This window comes from Sciurus carolinensis, chromosome 9, assembly GCF_902686445.1.
Source record: "Sciurus carolinensis chromosome 9, mSciCar1.2, whole genome shotgun sequence".
Taxonomy (NCBI): domain Eukaryota; kingdom Metazoa; phylum Chordata; class Mammalia; order Rodentia; family Sciuridae; genus Sciurus; species Sciurus carolinensis.
Genome location: NC_062221.1, coordinates 65,618,563 through 65,639,479, shown reverse-complemented (window position 1 = coordinate 65,639,479; position 20,917 = coordinate 65,618,563). Strand labels below are relative to the sequence as shown.

The 20,917-nt window shown below is 42.4% G+C and overlaps 3 protein-coding genes across 3 annotated transcripts in view; 1 reads left to right on the top strand and 2 right to left on the bottom strand.

The window, feature by feature from the left end:
* Window positions 1–1,553: 1,553 nt before the first annotated feature.
* Window positions 1,554–9,731, bottom strand: Ncbp2 (nuclear cap binding protein subunit 2). The gene is made up of 4 exons (XM_047563892.1): window positions 9,500–9,731; window positions 5,719–5,900; window positions 3,883–4,021; window positions 1,554–3,173 (listed from the first exon to the last, which is right to left on the bottom strand). Exons 1-4 carry the CDS (start codon window positions 9,575–9,577, stop codon window positions 3,102–3,104), a joined length of 471 nt encoding a protein of 156 aa, XP_047419848.1. The 5' UTR covers window positions 9,578–9,731; the 3' UTR covers window positions 1,554–3,101.
* Ncbp2as2 (NCBP2 antisense 2 (head to head)) lies at window positions 9,646–10,658 on the top strand. Its single transcript, XM_047563893.1, has one exon. It carries the CDS (start codon window positions 9,806–9,808, stop codon window positions 10,097–10,099), a length of 294 nt encoding a protein of 97 aa, XP_047419849.1. The 5' UTR covers window positions 9,646–9,805; the 3' UTR covers window positions 10,100–10,658.
* The window catches only part of Pigz (phosphatidylinositol glycan anchor biosynthesis class Z), a 26,709-nt gene continuing 15,931 nt past the window's right edge, over window positions 10,140–20,917 (bottom strand). Inside the window, exons 3-4 of the mRNA XM_047563891.1 lie at window positions 15,631–15,842; window positions 10,140–13,489 (exon numbers count right to left, since the gene is read on the bottom strand). Of these exons, the coding sequence (XP_047419847.1) occupies window positions 11,922–13,489; window positions 15,631–15,842 (1,780 nt within the window). The 3' untranslated portion in view covers window positions 10,140–11,921. The remainder of the gene's footprint in view (window positions 13,490–15,630; window positions 15,843–20,917) is intronic.

Sequence of the window (20,917 nt, the reverse complement as noted above, 5' to 3'; positions counted from 1 at the left end):
GGGGCTGAGTGCAGGCCTCACACGAAAGAACAATATGACAAGTCTTCAATCAGCTGTCCAGTCAGCTCTATGGGCAAACTTACCAGGTTATAGTTGCTTCTTTCCAGTGGTCTTTTCTTTGTTTAATCTGCAGCAATGAACATAGGTTTAATGCATCTTTTAGTTTTATCAAGAATCATAGAGAATCAACTTTCAGTTAGTCTTTTTAAGGAAGGAAAAGGAAGCAGTTGCTGCCAGTAATCCCCACACCATATTTTTGGCTTTGCCTTGTATTTTCTACTTCTGTTGAATATGAGTAACACGGTCATTTGAGTTTATAGTTGGAACAAAACAATTACAGACCTAACTGGGACACAGCCAGCATTCACCTAATCTGCTGCCCTTTTTTCTCTACAATTGTAGTTCACTGCTTCCCTGGGTTAATTGGGAGGGGAGGGAGGGTCTGGGAGATTCACAACTTTTCAGGCAAGAAATGGTGAATTAATAGTTGAATTAGATATGCCAGTTACCTGCTGTCCTTAATTATATTAAGAAACCAAGTTAATTGGCAGTTGTAAAGCACATACATTGTTATGTGCTAGGCTGTGCCTCCTGGCCTACAGATAATTTAAGACCTAGGGAATACCATCAGAAAAGTACTAATTGTATTGGGTGTTATAAAAGCAGACCTAGACAAGTTGTTCACTTAAATGGTACTTGTTGGTCAGAAAAAGAATTTCAAAAGATTATCATGTAAAATTACAGTACTCAATCCTTCTAGCAAAGTATTTTTTTGAAAAAATAAACTAAATGCCTTTATAAACTCATGTTCTCTTGTGTTGGATTATACTGCTTGGTGAGTAGTAAATTCTCCTGAAAACACTCCAGTCATGACCAGACTCCTTTAAGAACAGAACAGTGTAGGCTCCTAAGTAGCCTACCCTTAGAGCACTACTGTCCAACAAAATTTTCTGCAATGATGGAAATGTTGTTTTTATTTACTGTAACAGTCACTAGCACATTTCTACTAAGCACTTAAAATGTGGTTAGTGTAACAAAGAAACTGAATGTTTATTTTTGTTAAACAGCCACAGTTGGCCAGTGGCTGTTATATTGGATTACAGAACTCTAAACCAAGTTGCATATTTTACACTTTAGCTAATAACGTAATTCCCAGATAATTCTATAGATCGCCATCTGGCTAGATCTGACACTTCACCCACTATCATATTCCCTGAACCTAGGTAGCATATATTTCCTAGTTCTCACTTTTCTCTGATTAAAGTGGGATACTGTTCCTGAGAGAGATAGGAAAGAGGATGCAAAAAAGACTCATTTAGTGTCCTCAAGCACAAGAAACATCTGGTCCCCTTAATTCAATGCCAGATTGTTTTCATAAGAATGTCCATGCTTTCTTCACATGAAGCCATAACTAGTTATAAATGTTACATTGAAATGAACATGAAATTCTGCATGTTTATTCAGAGTCTCTCCCAAACTCATTTACAGATAGTACAGAGTGAAGGAGTTCTAGAAGAAGTCCCTTTTTATAGGTGAGGAAAGAAGCCAAGACAGTAAGTTGGTCCAGCTTTATTGAAATCTGTTATAGAAGACACAATTCAAATAAGAGTCACAGTCTTTGGTTTTAAGGCCTGTAGAATCTGAGTTTTTTCACCACACAAGAATACAAAATATATTAGTTCAAACTATATTGTAAAAACAAATTCTAAAAATGAATAATGTGTCCTGATTGTTTGCAAATGGTTTCTTCCTAAGCACTTAACAACTGTTATAGCTCTTTAAAAAATTAAAAGTTTAGAATTTAATGAGAAAACCCACGTTTATTGTAACGTGAAAGCTGTTCACATTCAGCCCCAACTTTCACAAACTACTGGAAGATACTTTGAAAAAAAATTTACATTTTTTACATACCAGGGAAAATTATACTCACATATAATATTAGAAATCACCTCTTGCCTTACAAATGCAAAACAAATTCTCTAGACCACCCTGGCTTGAACCGTAGTAAGCACAATTTGGGAAAAATAAAAAAGACTTCAGTTTGAGAAGTAGCTGAAATAGACACTTTCTTTAGGAAATCTTTCTCTATTTTTGTGAAGCATTCTCTGTCATCAAGCTCTTTTAAAAAAGAACCCATTCTATTCCCAGGACTACATTTAAAACGGAAAGAATAAATCTGATGGCCTTTATAGTAAACTTCATCATGTCAAGGCAATCCTTTAACACATGTCTCCTGATATTTCATTCCATTTCCTACTAATAGTGTCTTCCCCCACCCACTAGAATATGTGAGGTTTTCTGTATTGCAAACCCTTGTTTTGTTGTTGTTAGCTTTAGGTAAAACATGTTTTGAAAAATGTATATAATTCTTCAAACCCTGCACCTACTTTTGTGCTGTGTAAGGAATGGAAGTGAGACATGTCGCTGGGACCATCTCAGGTTTACTTACTTCTATACCAACTAGTTAGGAAGCTCCCTTGACCCTTTAAAGATTAGAATTCAACATAAAAAACATATTCAGTTGTCAAACACCTGTTGTTAATTTAAAACAAAGCTATACCACATAGCAAAATTCCTTTTATTAAACTTTATCTCGTGCAAACTTAAATTTTAAAAAATATTCATTCCAGGCCCCAGTGTAGATCATGAACCTACTTAAGATACAAACATGGTAAAACAAATTATTACATTTTTCCATTTTCCTTTAAAAAGTGTGGCATTTTGGCTGACGGAATAATCAACATTATATATCAAACCTGTTGCTAAGGAACACTTTGTGTTGTGGGGGAGGGTTCTGGGGATCTAACCAGGGTTTTGAACATGTGAAGCAGGTGCTATACCACTAAGCCACATCCCCAGTCCCAGAGAACACAATTTTAGACCTGGTAACTGAAAATCATCTGGTAACTTGACACATGGCCAATATTCTAAGATTAGAATTAAAGGCATTCTCTTGTATTCTGTCTGTCCTTTAATAATTGTCAGGAGAAACCATGTAAAGGCTTGCAGCTCAGTAGACACTGATCAGACTGTGGGTAATATTCTTCAACAAACTCAACAGGCCAGTGGAGGGAGTTTTGCACTGATGGGGCTCTCACCTCTCACTGCTTTTGTGCCAGTTTTCCATAGCCACCTCTCCCAGCATCATAGTCTTGTCGATACTCATCTCGAACCTTAATTGAAAAAGAACACACAGAGTTACAGTATATAGATATTGGTATAACATAAACTTCCCACAACCATGTCAGAAAAATAGCTAAATCTTTTCAGATGTCATGTGAACATTTCAACAACCTATGTATTAGGATCTGTGAGGTTTTTGTGTGTGTGGTACTAGGGACTGAACCCAGGACCTCATATGTGCTAGGCAAGTGCCCTACCACTGAGCTATACCCTAGTATTAGACTCTTTAAAGTAAAACCCATTTCAGTGTATTTTGCTTTTGTTGTACACACAAGTGCAAAATACCTAGCCCCTAGCAGAAGTTCAATAACAATTGCTTATTGAAATGAATAGCAAGGTTTAAAAAATAATTCATCAAAACCAATGGGTGACTGGGTACAGTGGCACACACCTGTAATCCCAGTGGCTCAGGAGGCTGAGACAGGAGGATGGAGAGTTCAAAGCCAGCCTCAGCAAAAGTGAGGTGCTAAGCAACTCAGTGAGACCCTGTCTCTAAATAAAATACAAAATAGGGATGGGGATGTGGGTCAGTGGTTGAGTGTCTCTGAGTTCAATCCCTGGTACAAAAAAAAAAAAAAAAAATGGGTGGTTTTTCTCCAGGGTTACAGGCAAAAATTAAAAAGAAGTAAATACAGTTTGAAAAAACACCTGTCATTATGACTATAATCCAAGGCAGGGCTCAGCCCAGAGACTGCATACCTGGCCCCCTGATCGCCCACGTCCATACTGCCTGCCCTCCTTAAAGCCTGCATCCCAGTCTGTGCGAATGATCCGGTCATCCAGACGTGTTCCATTTATATACCGCATGGCATTTTCTGCATCTGCTCTAGAATAATATCTTTAAGTTTAAATATTAAGGAACATAAGCATTTCTCCAAATGTCTGGGGAAGTAACATTTAAATAAAGCTAAATTGTTAAGAAAAAGTACAAAAACAAATCCAAGCAGATGGAATTCAAAGACGTTTCAGCTTACACAAGCCTACTGGTCCAAAAGCACTTAGGTAAAGAAAATATACCACTTTTCTGGGGCTACCTTGTTTGTGATTTCCTGAATATTCCTATTAATATTTGGTCCATCCCTTCTTTTGTATATTTGGTACTGGGGATCAAACCCAGGTTCTTATGCATGCCAGGCAAACTTACCACTGGAGCAATATCCCCAGCCCTGTCCCCATATTTTGATTTGCAGAATATAAAATATGGTCAATGCAGGTTTAAATCATAAACTATGCACTTCTTATCCAAGAAACTGCACCCAACCCAAACTGGGTGCTGTATATTAGAGAACAATCTTTGTAAACAGAGGTGGCAGTGTGTATGGAACTACCACTGCATTTCACTAGATGGAAAGATTTCAAAGTACTAACCAGGTTAGGAGTTCCCATACATTTAATCAGTTTTACTCTACATAGTATTTTTTAAAATCTCTAAAAGCAATTCTGATTAATAGCTGGGTTTGGGAAATGCTGACTTAGGCTTTTTTCTCATCTTTACACAAATAGGGAAACATTTGGTGGAATTCATTTATATAATGCCTAGCACATAGTAGGCATTTGGTAATCCTTTTAAAAAAATTTTTTTTAGTTGTAGGTAGACACAATACTTTTACTTTTTTAATGTTCTGCTGAGGATCAAAGTGCTCACAAGTGCTAGGCGAGCACTCTGCCCCCAGCCTGGCATTCAGTAATCTTTGTTGAATGAATGAATGTTAGAAAAGCCAGCTAGCATCAGTAATCTCTTTTGGGCACTTTCCATCATGACTGTTGATCTTTAATCTATAACGCAAATGGAAACACTCTGATCCTTAGACTCATTAACAACATTAACTAACTGATAGTTGAGGTCTTTTGTTTTTACATTGTTTTCCCTGTGAACTCTTCTTGCCACTGCTACCAGAAAACAAAATCTGACAAAACTGGTCCCTTGTGTTTGGAGAGAGAACTGAAAAGCTTGCTTGGCCCAGAAATCAGATATCAAAAAGCCAAGTGAGGCTGGTCACACACCTATAATCCTAGTGTTCATGTAGTTGAGGCACAAGGACCATTTAAGCCCAGGAGTTTGAGACTAGCCTCGGCAACATAGCAAGCCCTATCTAAAAAAAAAAAAAAAACTAGTGAAGAATGGGTTCAGAAGCAGGGCTTTGCATTTAAGCTGATAAGAATGAACACATTCTTCCTTTCTTCTCAAGATCCCATTAAAATGATAGGAAAGAAGCATACATGAAAAGGCCATTAGCTGACCAGAGTGAAAAAAGCTGACAGGGCTGTGATATACCTCCGTACCTCCGTGGTAGAATGCTGACATACAGTGTGCAAGGTCCTCGGTTCAATTCCCAGTACCAGAAAACAAAACATGAATTCAGAATAGAACTCAATATTACTGGCTTTTATAGCATCAGTGTAGACACGTGGAAGAAGAGGTAGAGACAAGTGTAGGGATGCTAATCTAAGATCCTAGTTTTTCAAAAACAGGCAACCAACCACTCTGAGCTCTACTTTGGTTCAACAGTTACATTAGACACCCAGGAAGGATACTCCACAAAACAGAATCCACATGCTGTTTTTTTTACTTTATCCAGACCCATAATGATCTTCTTTATGTCACCACTTTTGCTGAAAAGTTCATAAATTTGTTCTTCAGTTGTGTAAAAGGAAAGATTTCCAACATACAATGTACAGCTTTTCTTCAGTAATTTTTCTTGTTCTTCATTATCACCCTAGAATTTCAGAGAAAAACATGTCAATTTAAAAACAAAAGGCCTTGCTTAAATAATATTCCTAAGTATGATTTTAAAATAATGTCCTAAGCCAGGTGTACATGCCTATAATCCTAGCTACTGGGGAGGCTGAGGCAGGAGCATTGCAAGTTCAAGGTCAGCCTGGGCAACTTAGTGAGACCCTGTCTCAAAATAAAAAAGGGCTGGGGTATAGCTCACTGGTAGAGCACCCCTGGGTTCAATCCTCAACATGGGTGGGGGCAATCATTAACTCTGATTTAAAACAAAAAAGGATGCAGGGGGTGTTCACATTCTGTGAGGACTTATGTAAAGGTGCAGACTGTTTTTAGTGGAGAGAAAAGGCATACAGCCTTCTCTCTACTGCCCCAGGCTACATATGAGTAGCATGCCTTTTTTTCTAGCAGATTAAGGTCCTCAGCACTGAATCCTTCTCTAATGGCCCAAGTCTAAATTTCAGACTTTCACCCATTATATTAGAAAGGTCCCATTTACCCTCTGTAGTAAAAAAAAAAAAAAAAAATTTCCAGAGCTAGTGTTCCCCTGGTAATATTCCCATAGAGAATATCCAAAACAACTGCTTTGATAATTTACATGCTCGTATTTTTTTCTTCTGAGTGTAGGAAAAAATTTAGTGATAACTAAAATTTGTTACTTTTTCTTTTTCCTTTTTCTTTTCAGTGCTGGATATTGAACCGTATGGGCACTATACCACTGAGAGAAATCCCCAACCCTTTTTATTTTGACACAGGGTCTTGCTGAATTACCCAGGCTGGCCTTGAACTTGCAATCCTCCTGCCTTGGCCTCCAAAGTAGCTGGGATGATAGGTGTGGGCCACCACACCCAGCAAGATCTCACTTTCTTAATGGACCTCCTAATATGAGACAGGATGAAGCCAGAGACAGAAGTACATCTGAGTTTTAGTCAGTACACACAACAATCTCTGGGGACAAGATAGCTCATCATGAATGAGACATATTTTAGACGCTGATTGACACCGTGAGGATAAATGTGATTAAATAGAAAGCCAACCAGCAGACCTGTTCTCAGACCCTTCTGATCCAACTGAGGGCTCTGATATTAACCAATATGATGGTATTCCAGCCTGAAGAGTAGCTGAGAAGATCTGTACTCTGCCCCGAAAGAGCACCTTTCCAAGAGAGCTACTCCATATGTCATGTTGATACAGTTTTCTTCACTCTGAGAATATGACATCACTTGTCTCTGAATGCTTTTTGGCAAGTGCTCAGAGTAATAGGTCCCATGTGATCACATTCCATGGTAGGTTAGAGAAATATACAAAAACATCAAAAAGAAACTAAATTATGGTACATCTATAAACTGCAGCTCCTAAAAAAAAAAAAAAAAATGTCCATCTACATGGAGTACAAAGTAGAAAAGGGTACAGAACAGTGTGAAGGGTATGCTTCAAGTTATAATTTTTACAAAGCATGAATATATACAGATATCACACACCAGAAACTGGTAATTATGCTGCTTCTGGGGAGAATCAGGGACTGCAGGTCAGAGACTTCAATGTATGTTGTTTCATTTAATTCTCAAAACTATATGAGGTAAGTCATAATTTATTATTCCCCTTTTACATATGAGAGAAGACAGTTAAGTAATCTAAAGTCATATACTACTCAATAGTTGTAGCTGGAATTCAAACCCAGTTTTTTCCCCCAATCCCATACTGCCTTAAAATGTCCATTGGACAAGTCACTTTGTTAAAAACAGGTTTCAGAACTTAAGAGTGAGTCATTAAAGAAGATACATTAAAGAATTTACATTTTACACTACTGCTGTTACTGATTTGTTAAAATTATGGACAAGAGAAATATTCTTTTTCTATTTTTACTACACATGTAAGTGATGCCCAAAGATCCTATGTCTTAATTAAAAAACAACTGTGGTATATATACTTATGGTATATTAATGTGGATTCCATTTAGGGCACCCTAGATATTCCATATGACTATATACTACTATCTAAAGTAGTAGACTTTAGATTATAGAAATGAACCCTTTCAATTTTAATCTTGTAGGACAGATGCTTCTACACGATGGTTAAGAAGTGTAAAAGCTGCAGAAGTGAAAATCATCCCTGGCACATGGGGGATTTTTGCTAGTTTTTTTGTAGCAGGGATTGAACCCAGGGGCACTTAACAACTGAGCTACATCTCCAGCCCTTTTTATTTTTTATTTTGAGACAATGTCTTACTAAGTATCTTAGGGCCTCACCAAGTTGCTAAGACTGGCCTCAAACTTGGGATTCTTCTGCCTGCCTCCTGCCTCAGCCTCCCAAATTGCTGGAATTACAGGTGTGCACCTCACCCTGCCTGGCACACAGAATTTAAAAACTGAATGAATTTAAGAGTGTCTTCAACTTGGCCTCAAATTCCTGTTACCAGGTACTAACACATCCTACACACCTACCTTCTCTTATGTGCACTTCTCTTCCCAGTCGCAAGGGGATTTTTTTTGTTTGTTTGTTTCCTTTTCTGAATCCTCACTCCCTCTCCCTTTTTACTCTTGATTTCTCCTTTAGATTTTATTTGCCTCAACTTACAATCCCTAGTACAGCTTTGAGTTCTTAGGGTGTAGAAACTGCATTCCCCTTTCCCTCCAGGGGCTTAGTGGAATGCTTTGACAACAACACTGAGTAAATGTTTACTAAATAATTCCGTTGCAGGGCGAGATTCGTACACCTGGAGGAGTATCTCAAGTTCGAGGTCAGCCTGGGCAACGTAGAGGAAAACCACCCCCCAACCCCACCCCCCTAAAAAAAAAGTTTAAAAAGCGCTGTAGAAGTAGGTCAGTGGTAAAACATCCCTAGGTTTAATCCCCATTAAATAAATAATTGGGTTGAGTAGCCGCAGCACCCTATCCTACCCCCGCCTTTGCTAATCCAGAAAAACTCATCTGGATTATCTGCAGCCCTCCCTGCTTCCACAAACTATTGTGACATACTCTAAACTAAAATTTCTTTCTTCTAAAATCCAGCAATTCTCTGATCTTGATGTCCAGTTATCCCCAACGTGCTCAGCTTGGCTATACCCCCTCTCCACACCGAGGCCTCCTCATGTCTTCCACCCACAATGGAGAATTTTGCAGAATTATGGTACTAGAGAAAGGAAGGACTCGAAGCGCCAAAGGGCATTGGTTGATTTTTTAAAATAAAAATTTTTAAAGCCCCGGTATCTGGGTAATGCGCCTCCACATACCCTGGGAGTGGAAAGGACACCCCATTCCTGTCATCACAGTCACTCTGCCGAGGCACAGCCCGTGAAAACGAGCCACCACTTCTGCCGCTCGAACCTCTGCACTGGCCCAGGTACAGGCAGCGGCTGCAAGGGAATGGGAAAGCGAGTCTGAAATTCCCTTTCTAATACAAAGTGGCTTTAGTGAGACCCAAAGGCCCTTCGGGCATCCATCCCTTGCCTCCCAGCAGGCACTACGACCCCACTTCACGTTTCGACACCAAGAAGAATGTGAGACGACACAATGAGACAAGTGCAAACCGTTCCTCAGCGTTCTGGCCCAGGGCCTGCCCGCCTCGCGGCCCGGTTTTCCTCACCCGGAAGTGCTGGTCCCGGTACTGGCTCAGCTCCACATAGGAGTCGCTGCGCAGCGCCTTCAGGAGGCCACCCGACATAGTGCACAAAGGTCGACAAGGACGCGGCAGCTCAGGAAACAACCAGAGAGCGGCAGCTGTGGCGGAAGCGGAAGCGCGCGGAGGTTACAGCAGAAAGTAGAAGTCGACCGACCCAATCCCAGCGCGGCAGTGTCGTCATCACTCAGGCGCAGACGTGGTACGTCCTTGGACGCGGCCGATTGGGAAGCGAGAGCGGCGTGCTCTCGGTTCCGGCGCGCTTAGAAGAGGATGGTTCTCCGGCGTCTGTTGGCCGCTCTGCTGCACAGCCCACAGTTGGTGGAGCGTCTGTCCGAGTCACGGCCTATCCGGCGTGCGGCGCAGCTCACGGCTTTCGCACTGCTGCAGGCGCAGTTGCGCGGCCAAGACGCAGCCCGCCGCCTACGGGCAGTCGCTGCCGGGCCGGTGGGCTCCCTGAGCCGACGAGCTGCGCGATTCAGAGACACTTTCGTGCAGGAGCTACGCCGCGGCCTCCGGGACCGCCCACCACCAGATAACCATAGGGGCCCGGGCGCAAACTCTTAACCTTGGACTGGGATGGGCCGAGGTCACCTACTTTCCCTTTTGTGCGGTACACCGATCTTGGCGTTAAGCAGTCATCCAGGCACTGCACACAGCTTCGAATCCTGGTTCAGATTACCGTCCTTCAGACGTCCAGCTCTTAAAAACTCTGGCCAAACCTACATCTTCATCGAAATCCCGTGATTGAGCAGGGAACAATGTGGAGAAAGATTCTAAAGATTGACAGGTAGGCTGGACCCAGGTATAACACGTACAGAGAGCCATGAACACACATCCAAAAAGAGCGCCTGCCCTCTGCAAATGGAACTAAAATTCTTGATAGATGCTGCTGCGGCAACACTGGTACAGCCAGGTACTGATTCCGGGAAGATCGTGGATTGAAAGACGACCCTGCAGCTGCCAAATTCTCTGATTAAATGTGTGGAGCTGATTAAAAGGCATGAGTGTGATACTTCTGACAAGATAGATTGGGAATCCTGGGGGCTGTAGGCTCATGGTAATATAGTTAACACATTAAATGCTATTCTGTGCTGGCCCTTGCTAATTGCATTCTGCGACTTATCTTACTTCTTACAAGCACATTCATATGAGGAAATAGGTCCCCAAAAGCCTGGCAGAGTGGGGTGTGAGCACAGGCATTTCACTCTGTGTCCTTAATCACAGCTCTTTGCAGCATTTATCCTGCTTCTGAGAAATTACCTTCCCCAGTACCACCAGGCATGAATATTTCTGCCTATCAAGTGGGAAATGCCGTCACTTTGAGTCTTCTAGCTAAATTTCTGATCATCTCTACTTAGGCTACACAGTTAATCATGCAATGTAGAAAGCTTGAAGCCATAGGAAAAGTTTTAGACTGGTTACCATTATTGATAAAGCATTGTGTGTTCTCAGTTCCCACTGAGGCAGACAGAGGGCCTCAGATACAGCATTGTGGGAGAATAATTTGTGGGTGTGCTGGGAATTGAATCCAAGACCTCAAGCATGCTAAACGGGCATTCTATCACTAAGCTATGCTTCCAGCCCCTGGGAGAATGGTTCTTAAAGGTAAGATATAGAAATGACTGGAGAGTTTCCCACCACCTCTCAGGGACAGAAGTAGAAGAGTTGTGGAAAATTTTCCAGAATGACTTGTTTTGGTAATGACCAACCATTGAGACAGTAGGCCAAAGTGCCATTAAATTGTTCAAAAAACTTTGTGAGAGACATGCCTATTGATCCAGGGGACATGTGCTGTGGGTTCCAAGAATGACAGTATTAGCTGACAGACATCTCAGGAATCCTCTTATCTGTACAGATTGGGAGATGGCTGGATGAGTAGAAGGGGCCTTCTCAAAAGTCATCGAGTGGCAGACCAGGAATTAGAACTTGAATTCATGAATCTGAGCCACCTAATTTCTCCTTCACCAGAGTCTCTCAGGTGTCTGGAAGGCCTCAACATGACAATCCTTAGAAGGATAAGGACTCATGATGACAAGAGGGTATTATGGAAAGTTTAGGAGAGGTCATTCAGAAATATCATTCAAGGTGAATTATCTTTTCACAACCAGGTGCTAGTATATATTTAAAACATTACAATGGCTGGAAGGCATAGGGCAGGAATAGACATTAAGTACCATTGGTTACACCAGGATTCTTTGGGGACCTTGGCATCAGAACCGTGACTGGTCAGATCTTTGGTTAAGGAAAAGAGTGTGGGTTTACCCAGAGGTCAGAACAACCATTGGCTATGCCCAGAAGAAGCAACAGTGGGGATCCTGAAGGAAGACCGGGGCCCATCCCAATGTCACAGCCCAGCTGCCTTCATACAAGTGGAGTAGCATAGATTCTATAACTGAATCTTGGGCAGTGGCTGCTCTGTCATAGTGTCTGGTGTCTCCTCCAGTTCCATGATGTGAAGACTAAGGTGGTCCCTCCAAGCCCCACTCAGCAGAGAAGACAGGACTGGTGGGTCCTCCAGAGTCAGGTGGGGAAACATAAGTGTCTCATTCTTGAGGGAGAAGTTGCACTTCTCCACAGTATGCCTGGTGGTCCCAGGGGTCACCACAAAGAGGCGGCAGAGCCATGGTCCACCAGCCACTTGGCAAGCTGGTTGTCTGGTGAGGTTATTAAGGGCTTGGCACAGTACCCATTCCTCATTTCCACCCATGTCCACCACCTCTACAGATGACTCCAGGCCTGGGAGGTGGAGGAGGTGCTGGGGGGGCATGTAGGTGTGAGTAAAGAGGAGGGTGTAGTGGGTGGGCATGCCTGGGAGCACAGGTGCATGGACCACCTGCTCCAGGTACTTTAGGCCAGGTATCAGGCCTCCCTGATGCAGACAGCCAAAGAAGAGCGCACCCAGGGCATTAAAGAGGACCAGAGTCCCCTTCCAAGTCACAGGATGGGTTCGTGGACTACAAAGCAGGACTAGAGGGACCAGAAGGGGAATCAGGAATCGAGCCTCCTGGTGGCTAAAGGCAGACAGCAGGGCCATGGGCATGAAGTAGAGGAGAAGGAGGTAAGACCTGGGGCTGGACAGCAGGCTCTGGGCCCCCGGCGCCCTCTGGAGGCCACTTTGTGCAAACGCCTGGAGGCTGACTTGGAACTGCTGCCAAGCAGCCTGTAGTGCCTGGGCGTGTAGCACCCCAAAGAGCAGGAAGCCATTGACTACCAGGTGAGTGAGTCGCACATGTGTGCCATGCCTTGCAAGGTTTTGAGGATCCAGGTTATAGTGTAAAAAGTTGACAGGTGTAAGGACAAGGCTACTGGATCTTGAGAGGCTGGAATAGTACCAGCTGTCTGTGACCACAAATACCACTGCAGTGAGTACTGCCCCAGGGAGCAGCACCAGTGCTTCCCAGATCAGGGACTTGAAGCCAGGGTCCTTGACTCCACGAGTACCCCAGACGAAGAGGGGAATCAGAGCAAAGGCGAGAAAGGTGGGCCGGTTGAAGAAACCAGCAGCCACAATGGCCCCAAGAAGCCAGCTGTGCCACCATGGGCATGGGGTAGGCTTCTTGGGTGTGGGGTTCCATGCCACATGAGGGGACACCAGCACCAGCAGCCACGTGAAGAGCAGTCCCTCGATGGTGTTGGAGAAGGTCCTTGTGTAGAAAACCAGGGTGACGTAGGAACCAGACAGGAGGACCAGGGCATTCCAGCGATCCGCCCCACACTGTGGGGCCAGGTGGTACACAGCCCCATCCAGAGCAAAGGAGAGGGTGGTGAGGAGGAGTCGGGGCCCCACCAGCAGCACATAGCCACTCACCAGGCCAGGCCACAGCCCCAACTCTTCCCAGAGCCTGAGCAACCAGAAGGCAGAGCCAGAGGTCAGCAGTGGGAAGACCACCGTGCGGCAGGAGCTGCTGGGGTAAAACTCCCAGGGCCGTGAAGCCTGCACGCCCAGGATGTCCTCTGCAGAGAGAGAGGCGAAGGTGAGCCAGTTCCCAGCTCTGGGATGTGGTAGGCAGAATTCTAGGATGGCACCCAAGACTCCCAACCCTCTGGTGGACATTCCTTGCACCCCTGGGATTTTACAGGGTATATTTTACTCCCGTGGTTAGGTTAGGTTACATGGATGTACTGACCGAAATAGGGAGACTATTGGATGGGCCTCACCTAATCACACCAGCCCTTTAACAGCAAAGAATTTTCTACAGCTGGATGCAGAAAAAGCAAGCAGAGATTCAAAGCTAGAGATTGCTATGCCCCTACTGGCTTAAAGATGGAAGGGACTATTGGCAAGGAGAATGGGCAGCCTCCAGAAATTGCAACAACGTGACCATAGTCCCATAATTAAAGTGAATTAAATTCTGTCAGTGAGAATGAGCTTGGAAGCAGATATTTCCTCAGAGCTTCCCGGCAAGAATTCGGTTCAGCCCTTACCTTGATTTCAACCTTGTGACATCCTAAGAAAAGATCCCAATGCTGGACTTCTGATCTACAGAACTGTAAACTAATAAGTTGTGTAATTTTAAACTGCTAGATTTGTGATGAATTGTTATACAGCAGTAGAAACTAATATACAGGAGCTCAAGGTGGGCGAGACCACACCCTGCCATGGAGACAGGGAAGCAGTACTTGGGAGATGAGGTGACAGCGTACCCTGGGAAGGGTATGGCAGGGAGTAGGGGAGACGTTATTTCTTTTTACAGATTTCTAGGATCAGAACTCATCTCTAAGAATGATTTTTATCTGGAAAAAGGGGTTGTGAGAATGAGGAGAGGGAACAAGCAATAAGAATTATGGACAAATATGATCTTAGTTTTGTTTATGATGCTTAAATTTTTACAAGAAAAAGGTATTCAAGCAGTATTTATATAATTAAAAAAATACTTGCTGCTTGAGGCTGACCTGTGACCCTATCCCCCAGTGTTCCAGAGCTCATTGGTTGGAGTGAGAAAACAAACTTTTAATTTCTGCATCTCCAGTCCAAACCCCATTGTCCATAGCACCTCATGCTTGATAACCTTACTGGCTGTCTAGAGCTGATTATATGGCCTGGGGATCATTCAGGCTCTTTGCTTCTGAAACTTATTTCTCCACTCTTTTGGCCATTTGATCTATATCAGAAGGTGAAAGGGAAATAAAATCTAGCATCAAGTCAATCCAGCTGCTGTATACAGTTCAGTTTTATAAAAACATGTAGGACAGAAGAATGAACTTTTCAACTTAAAATCCAAATCTACCTACTAAGCCATGTGGCAGAAATAGCTATTCCCCCCTCCTTCCTTAATTTCTTTAGCTGGACACTTAATCAGATATAAAATTTTTGTTTCCTAAATTCCTTTATGACTAAGTATAGTCATGTGTTTGACCAACCAGTGGGGTGGAAATGGGCAAAAAGTATATGATTTACAAAATGTGACCTTTAAGGGAGTAGACAGGCCCATTTCCTCTTCGCTGGAAAGAGTCATATGCTTGAAAACTGGAACTCAAGCTGCCATCTTGAAACATGAGGAGGCAGCCACACACAGCATCTGAAGCCCTCAAGGCCCCTGGCATCCGTCCTCTTGATGTACCTTTCACCACCTAGTAGATTTTGATTTTGTTTGTTTGTTTTCTGCAGTGCTAGAATTGAATACAGGGCTTCATACATATTAGGCAAGTGCTCTACTACTGAGCTACATCCCCAGCCCCTAATGGATACGTTCTAACAAGTGAGTATCCCATGTCTGAATTCCTTCACTCCTTCTTCAACTACAGAGGGGAACATTTCATATTCTCAGATCACAACTCTGTGTAAGCGTCCCCAGGCACTGGGAAAGCCCAACTGAAATCTTTCCATTGAGGAGTCCATCACAGTTTTCATTCTGAATGACAGGAAAATATCAAAGAGGCTGGTGTTTTATTAGTATCATCCAGAAGGTCAGTGTTTCCACTCAGGAAGAAGATATGAGTTCCCACTCCCAAGCTCTTATCCCAGTCAGGCTGCAGCTTTGCTTATGTACTTACTGCTCTTCTGTACAGATGTGCTTTCCCCTTGCCCACTGAATACCCAGTTAGCCTCTCAACCACTCTGCTGCTGCTTATCTTAACCACATGGGGAACTTTACCTGCCATGACTTCGGGTGACTGGAAGAACTCATCTGGGTGCACGTAGCCCGTCTGTGGAAGGAGACACCATAGCACTCGCAGCAGACTGAGACTGCTCCAGATTACCCAGCCTGCCATCATCAGATCAAACTCTTGCCAAACCCTGGACCAAGAGCCTGCAATGACTTCCCAGCTGCAACTGGTGCTACTCGGATCCACAGGTTCGTGTCTGCTGAGGGTAACATTTGTTAGTTATTATAATGTAAATTATAATATGTTCAACTGTCTAAACAAACTGAAAATGGAGCTATGTAAATAAAGTGATAATCATGATAGTGGCTGCTTTTTCTAAGTTCCCACTAAGTACCAGGCATTTGGCATGCATATCTTGTTTAATCCTTTCCACAGTCTAGGGCAATGGGTCTTTTTATCCTAATTGTATGGACATGGGAATTGAGGCCTCTGTTGAGTAATGTGGTTTTTTGCTAATTATATTTGCTAAGGATCTGTAATGGTTGGTTTTAATGTGTTAACTTGACTGGGCTAAGAGATACCCAAATAGCTGGTAACACGTTGTTTCTGGAAATGTCTATGAAGGTGTTTCAGTAAGAGCGGGAAGAGTGAGTAAGGAAGATAGCCCTGACTGGTGTGGGTGGGCACACTCCAATCCACCAAGGGCCTGCACTGAACAAAAAAGTGGACTAAGGGTGGATTTACTCTCTTCTTGAACTGAGATATCCATCTCTTCCAGCCCTCAGACATAAGAGCTCCTGCTTCTTGGCCCTCTGAAGTTCTGGGACTTACACCACCACCTTCATCCCCTCTTGGACCCAGATCCTCAAGCATTTGGGCTAGGACTGGGAGTTACACCATACGCTGCCCTTGTTCTCAGGCTTTGAACTGAGAAAAACCATTGGCTTTCATTTTCTTCAGACTTTTAGTCTCAATTGTGAGCCAAACTCCATAATAAATAATGAAGCCAATTCTCTATTGATTGTTTCTCTGGAGAGCCCTGACTAATACAGTGTCTAAAAATGACATTCACAAATAGGACCCCACAAATCCAGGTCTCACAGCACAATCCTAATCACCAGCTCCTATCCGTAGGCCAGCATGGCCCTGTTTTCTGCAGTTCTGAAAACTTGGGAACCTCAGTGGATTTCACATATTTCCTCACAAAAATTAACTACACTCAACCCCAAGGTCTTCAGTAACTCCTTCCAACTTTCACGCTCACTGGAACCTGCCTTTTGGAAGGTGATGGGAACTGACATAATTGCTCATGAAGAGAATTCTCAAAGATCAGCGAGAATCTGAGCCCACTACATGATTCACGTGTATGTCAGAAATCTCTCTCTCTCTCTCTTTTTTTTTTTTTTTTTTTGGTACTGCGAATTGAACCCAGGGATGCTTAACCACTGAGCCACATCCCCAGCCCTTTTTATATTTTATTTTGAGACAGGGTCTTACTGGGACCCTGCTTAGGGTCCTTGCTAAGGTTGGCTTTGAACTCACAATCCCCTTTTCACAACCTCCTAAGTCACTGGGATTACAGGCATGAGCCACCTCATCCGGCTGTCAGAAACATTTCTGGCAAACTGAAAAACATGTGTGACAACTTTTTTGTCACTCCTCCAGAAATGGTGGCTTTGCTCTAACATCTTAACTTTGATATTTTAAAGCCTGACCTTAAATAAGTATTGCTCTCAGGTGTGATGTTGTTTCAGAGGAGACAAGATGAAGTAAAGAAACAGCAGAACCTAGCAGATGTTGGCAGCAAGGAGTCTCTTTTCTTTCCTGTCGTTTTCTTTTTGGGGGGCATGGGGCGGTTACTGGGGATTGAATCCAGGGCTTGCACAAGCTAGGCAAGCATTCTACCACTGAGCTACATCCTCAATTCTTCTCATTTTTTATTTTTAGTCAGAGTCTTACTAATGTGCCCAGGCTGGGCTTGAACATGCAACCTTTCTCCCGCAGCCTCCTGAGCTGCTGGAATTACAAGAATGTGCCACCACACTCAGTTTGGGTTGATTTTTTTTTAAATATTTTTTAGTTGTAGATGGACACAGCACCTTTATTTTATTTACTTATTTTTATGTGGTGCTGATGATCAAACTTAGTACCTCGCTGGTGTGGTAATCCCAGCAGCTCACAGGCTGAGGCAAGAGGATTGTGAGCTCAAAGCCAGCCTTAGCAAAAGCAAGGCCCTAAGTAATTCAGTGAGACCCTGTCTCTAAATAAAATACAAAATAGGACTGGGGATGTGGTTCAGTGGATGAGTGCCCCGGAGTTCAGTTCCTGAACAAACAAACAAACAAATAGCTTCACATGTGCTAGGCAAGAACTCTACCACTCAGCTACGATCCCAGCCCCTGGATTGAATTTTTTTCCCTATTCCTTTTTGTCTCTATCTGTTTGAAAGTTATATCTTTGATTTCCATCATTTTATAGCACATTATTTGATATTTTAATATTTAATATATATTATTATTTTCACTATGATGATTCTGGGTGCACATTTCTTTTTACTTATATAGATGACATTTTTTTGACTTCTCAAACCTGTGGATTATAGAAGTAATACTCTATTAGTTTACAGAAAGTTATTTATAGAAAGTAATACTCTTTGAATATCATCTTTTCCCCTTATTTACTCAACCCATAGAATTAGTATTAAATATTTAAGAGAATGCCTTAATCTTCCATGACCTTTTAACTTCTGTTTTATATTTTCTAATCTTTATCTCTCTGGGCTGTAGTTTGGGTAAGTTCTGTTCTGTCTTCCACATCTGCAATCATCCCTTTAGCTATGTCTAATCATCTGTCAACTCTATTGAATTTCACATTTCAATTATATTTTTCTTTTCTACAAGTTGTTTGATATTTTCCATGTCTGCTTGTTCTTTTGCCATATTTTCAAGGCTCTATTTTATTTATTAAATTATATCAAACATACTTATTTAGTTATAATAGGTTTAACAATTCTAACATCTAAAGTTTGGGACTGAATTTGTTTTCTTATTTCTGTTGGCTCCCACTCACAATGTTCTGTTTATCGTATATTTAGTGAATTATTTTATTTGGGGGCTGCTCATTTTCTTCAGAACATTGCCTTGGGATTCTTTGAGGGCAGGGATGCTTGCTTCTGTCAGGGACATATAGGCATTACAAGAGCAAGACTATTTTTTTTTTATTGTAAACAAATGGTATACATGTTGTTTCTCTATTTGTACATGGCGTAAAGGCACACCATTTGTGTAATCATAAATTTACATAGGGTAATGTTGTTTGATTCACTCTGTTATTTTTTTCAGGACTATTTTTAATCAAATTATTGGCTCCAAGGTTTTTTGGTTATTCTTTTGGGAGAAGAGTGTAGCCTAGTGTGTGAATAGAGGCTGAAACTTGTAAGAGAACTTGTAGAACTTGTAGCCTGTGGTTACAAATACAGACCCACTTCAATTTAATTAGCATCAGGATCCAAAAGGCAGTTTTCCTTGCAGTTCTATGAGATGAAAGAGCTTATTTCTGGGTCACCTTTACACTGAGAATATCCCTCTGGAGTCTGCTTTGGGGGCATTTCCCCGTGATCTTCCCTCTTCGTGGTCCCTGGACTTTGTCTTCTGTCCTGCTAGTCCTGAGAGGCTGTAGAATCGGGTGTTCAGATTCACCAGCTCTGCACATGTCGTGTCCTCCAGTCCACATCTGGCTTTGTTTTGCATGCCTTCCTGTCCTCCCTTTGTGCCTAAGTACTGCTTGCTTTTTACTCAGCTTACATATTATTTTATTAAGCATTTTAGTTTTTTTTTCAGCAATTTATTCCTTTTTAATTCAAGGACAACCCTGCACTTGTGTCATCTTTAACAATCTTAATTGCTTTTTTTCTGTTTACAAAAGTAAATGTGACCATTATAGAAGAAAGAATAAGCAAACAGGAGGAAATATAAATATATATATATATATATTCTTTTTTTGTATTGGAGATTGAACCCAGGGCTGCTTTACCGTTAAGCCACATCCCCGACCCTTTTTACTTTTTATTTTGAGACAGGATCTCACCAAGTTGTTTAGGGCCTTGCTAAGTTGCTGAGGCTGGCCCCAAACTTGTGGTCCTCCTCTACAGGCATTCACCACCGCACTCAGCTAATATAGTTTTAAAACAGGAAAGGGATCATGCAGTATCTGCTTTATAATATGCTTTTGTCATTTAGCCAAATATCATGACATATTTCCACACCTTGCGAGCACCCCCTCCACCAGCAGCCAGCCCTCCACCCGTTGTGTGTCCACTCTCTCCCTCTGTTCTCTTTGATTGACACCTTCATTTCCACCCAAAAACATGTCTGATTCCCAAGCAGAAAAACAGCCAACCAAAACTCTGTTGAAACTAGACGTACCCTCTATCCACTCCCTCTCTCTTCTCTTTATTGCACAGGAATCCTCAAACCATCTACATTTGCTGAATTCATTCCTCTCTTCTTCTGTTCTGATCATTACAATCTCACTTTTCCCACTACTGTACTGAAATGGCCCCACTCAGGAGTCCCCTTGATTTCTCTTTGTCAAGTCCATTGGCCAAATCAGGCCCCTACATTGATGCCATTTAACCACAGGGATCCTTTCCACTGTTACTATCTCCTTCTAGAGTATTTTACTGCCCAGGAAAGGCTAGGACACAAAAATTTACATTTTGTAGATTTCTTTGAAGTTGAATTCTGAATATTAGATTTTCAGAATTTAGAAAGCAGATGTAAGACAGGCCTTATTTCTGCAATTTTCTTTGTTTTCTCCTGACAAACAAGTATGGAGAACATGGGATTTTCCTCCAGGAGCTTTTGAAATCTGTTCATTTTTGTTTTAAATCCTCCAAGAGTAAGGGCAAAAAAACAAAGGTATTTTCAGGGAAAACAAAAGTGAAAGCTCATCACAAGTAGACCCTTGGAAAAGTCTAAAGGATATTTTGAGCAGAAGGAAAAGTAACTCTAGATAGAATATCTGGGACGGAAGTAGTAATGAAGAGCAAAGCAGTTGAACATTAGAGAGGAAGCTTCTGAAAGGCAGAGATCAAGTGAAGGGGTCTTCGTGCTGCTTTGGCTTTTTTCTTCTGTCAGTCTGGTGAGGGAGATGTGCAAGTTACCTGAAGTGTTCCATGTTCATTTGCCACCTTCCTTGGGTGAGTGCAGACTGGCAACTGAGGTGATTTGGCAATGGTTTTTGATCCCTAAGTCACCAAGCACTGTGTTACTGAACACGATAGATCCTGTGGTGGCCTCCTGAGTCCCTGCTTTCCCAATTGGGAACAGAAGT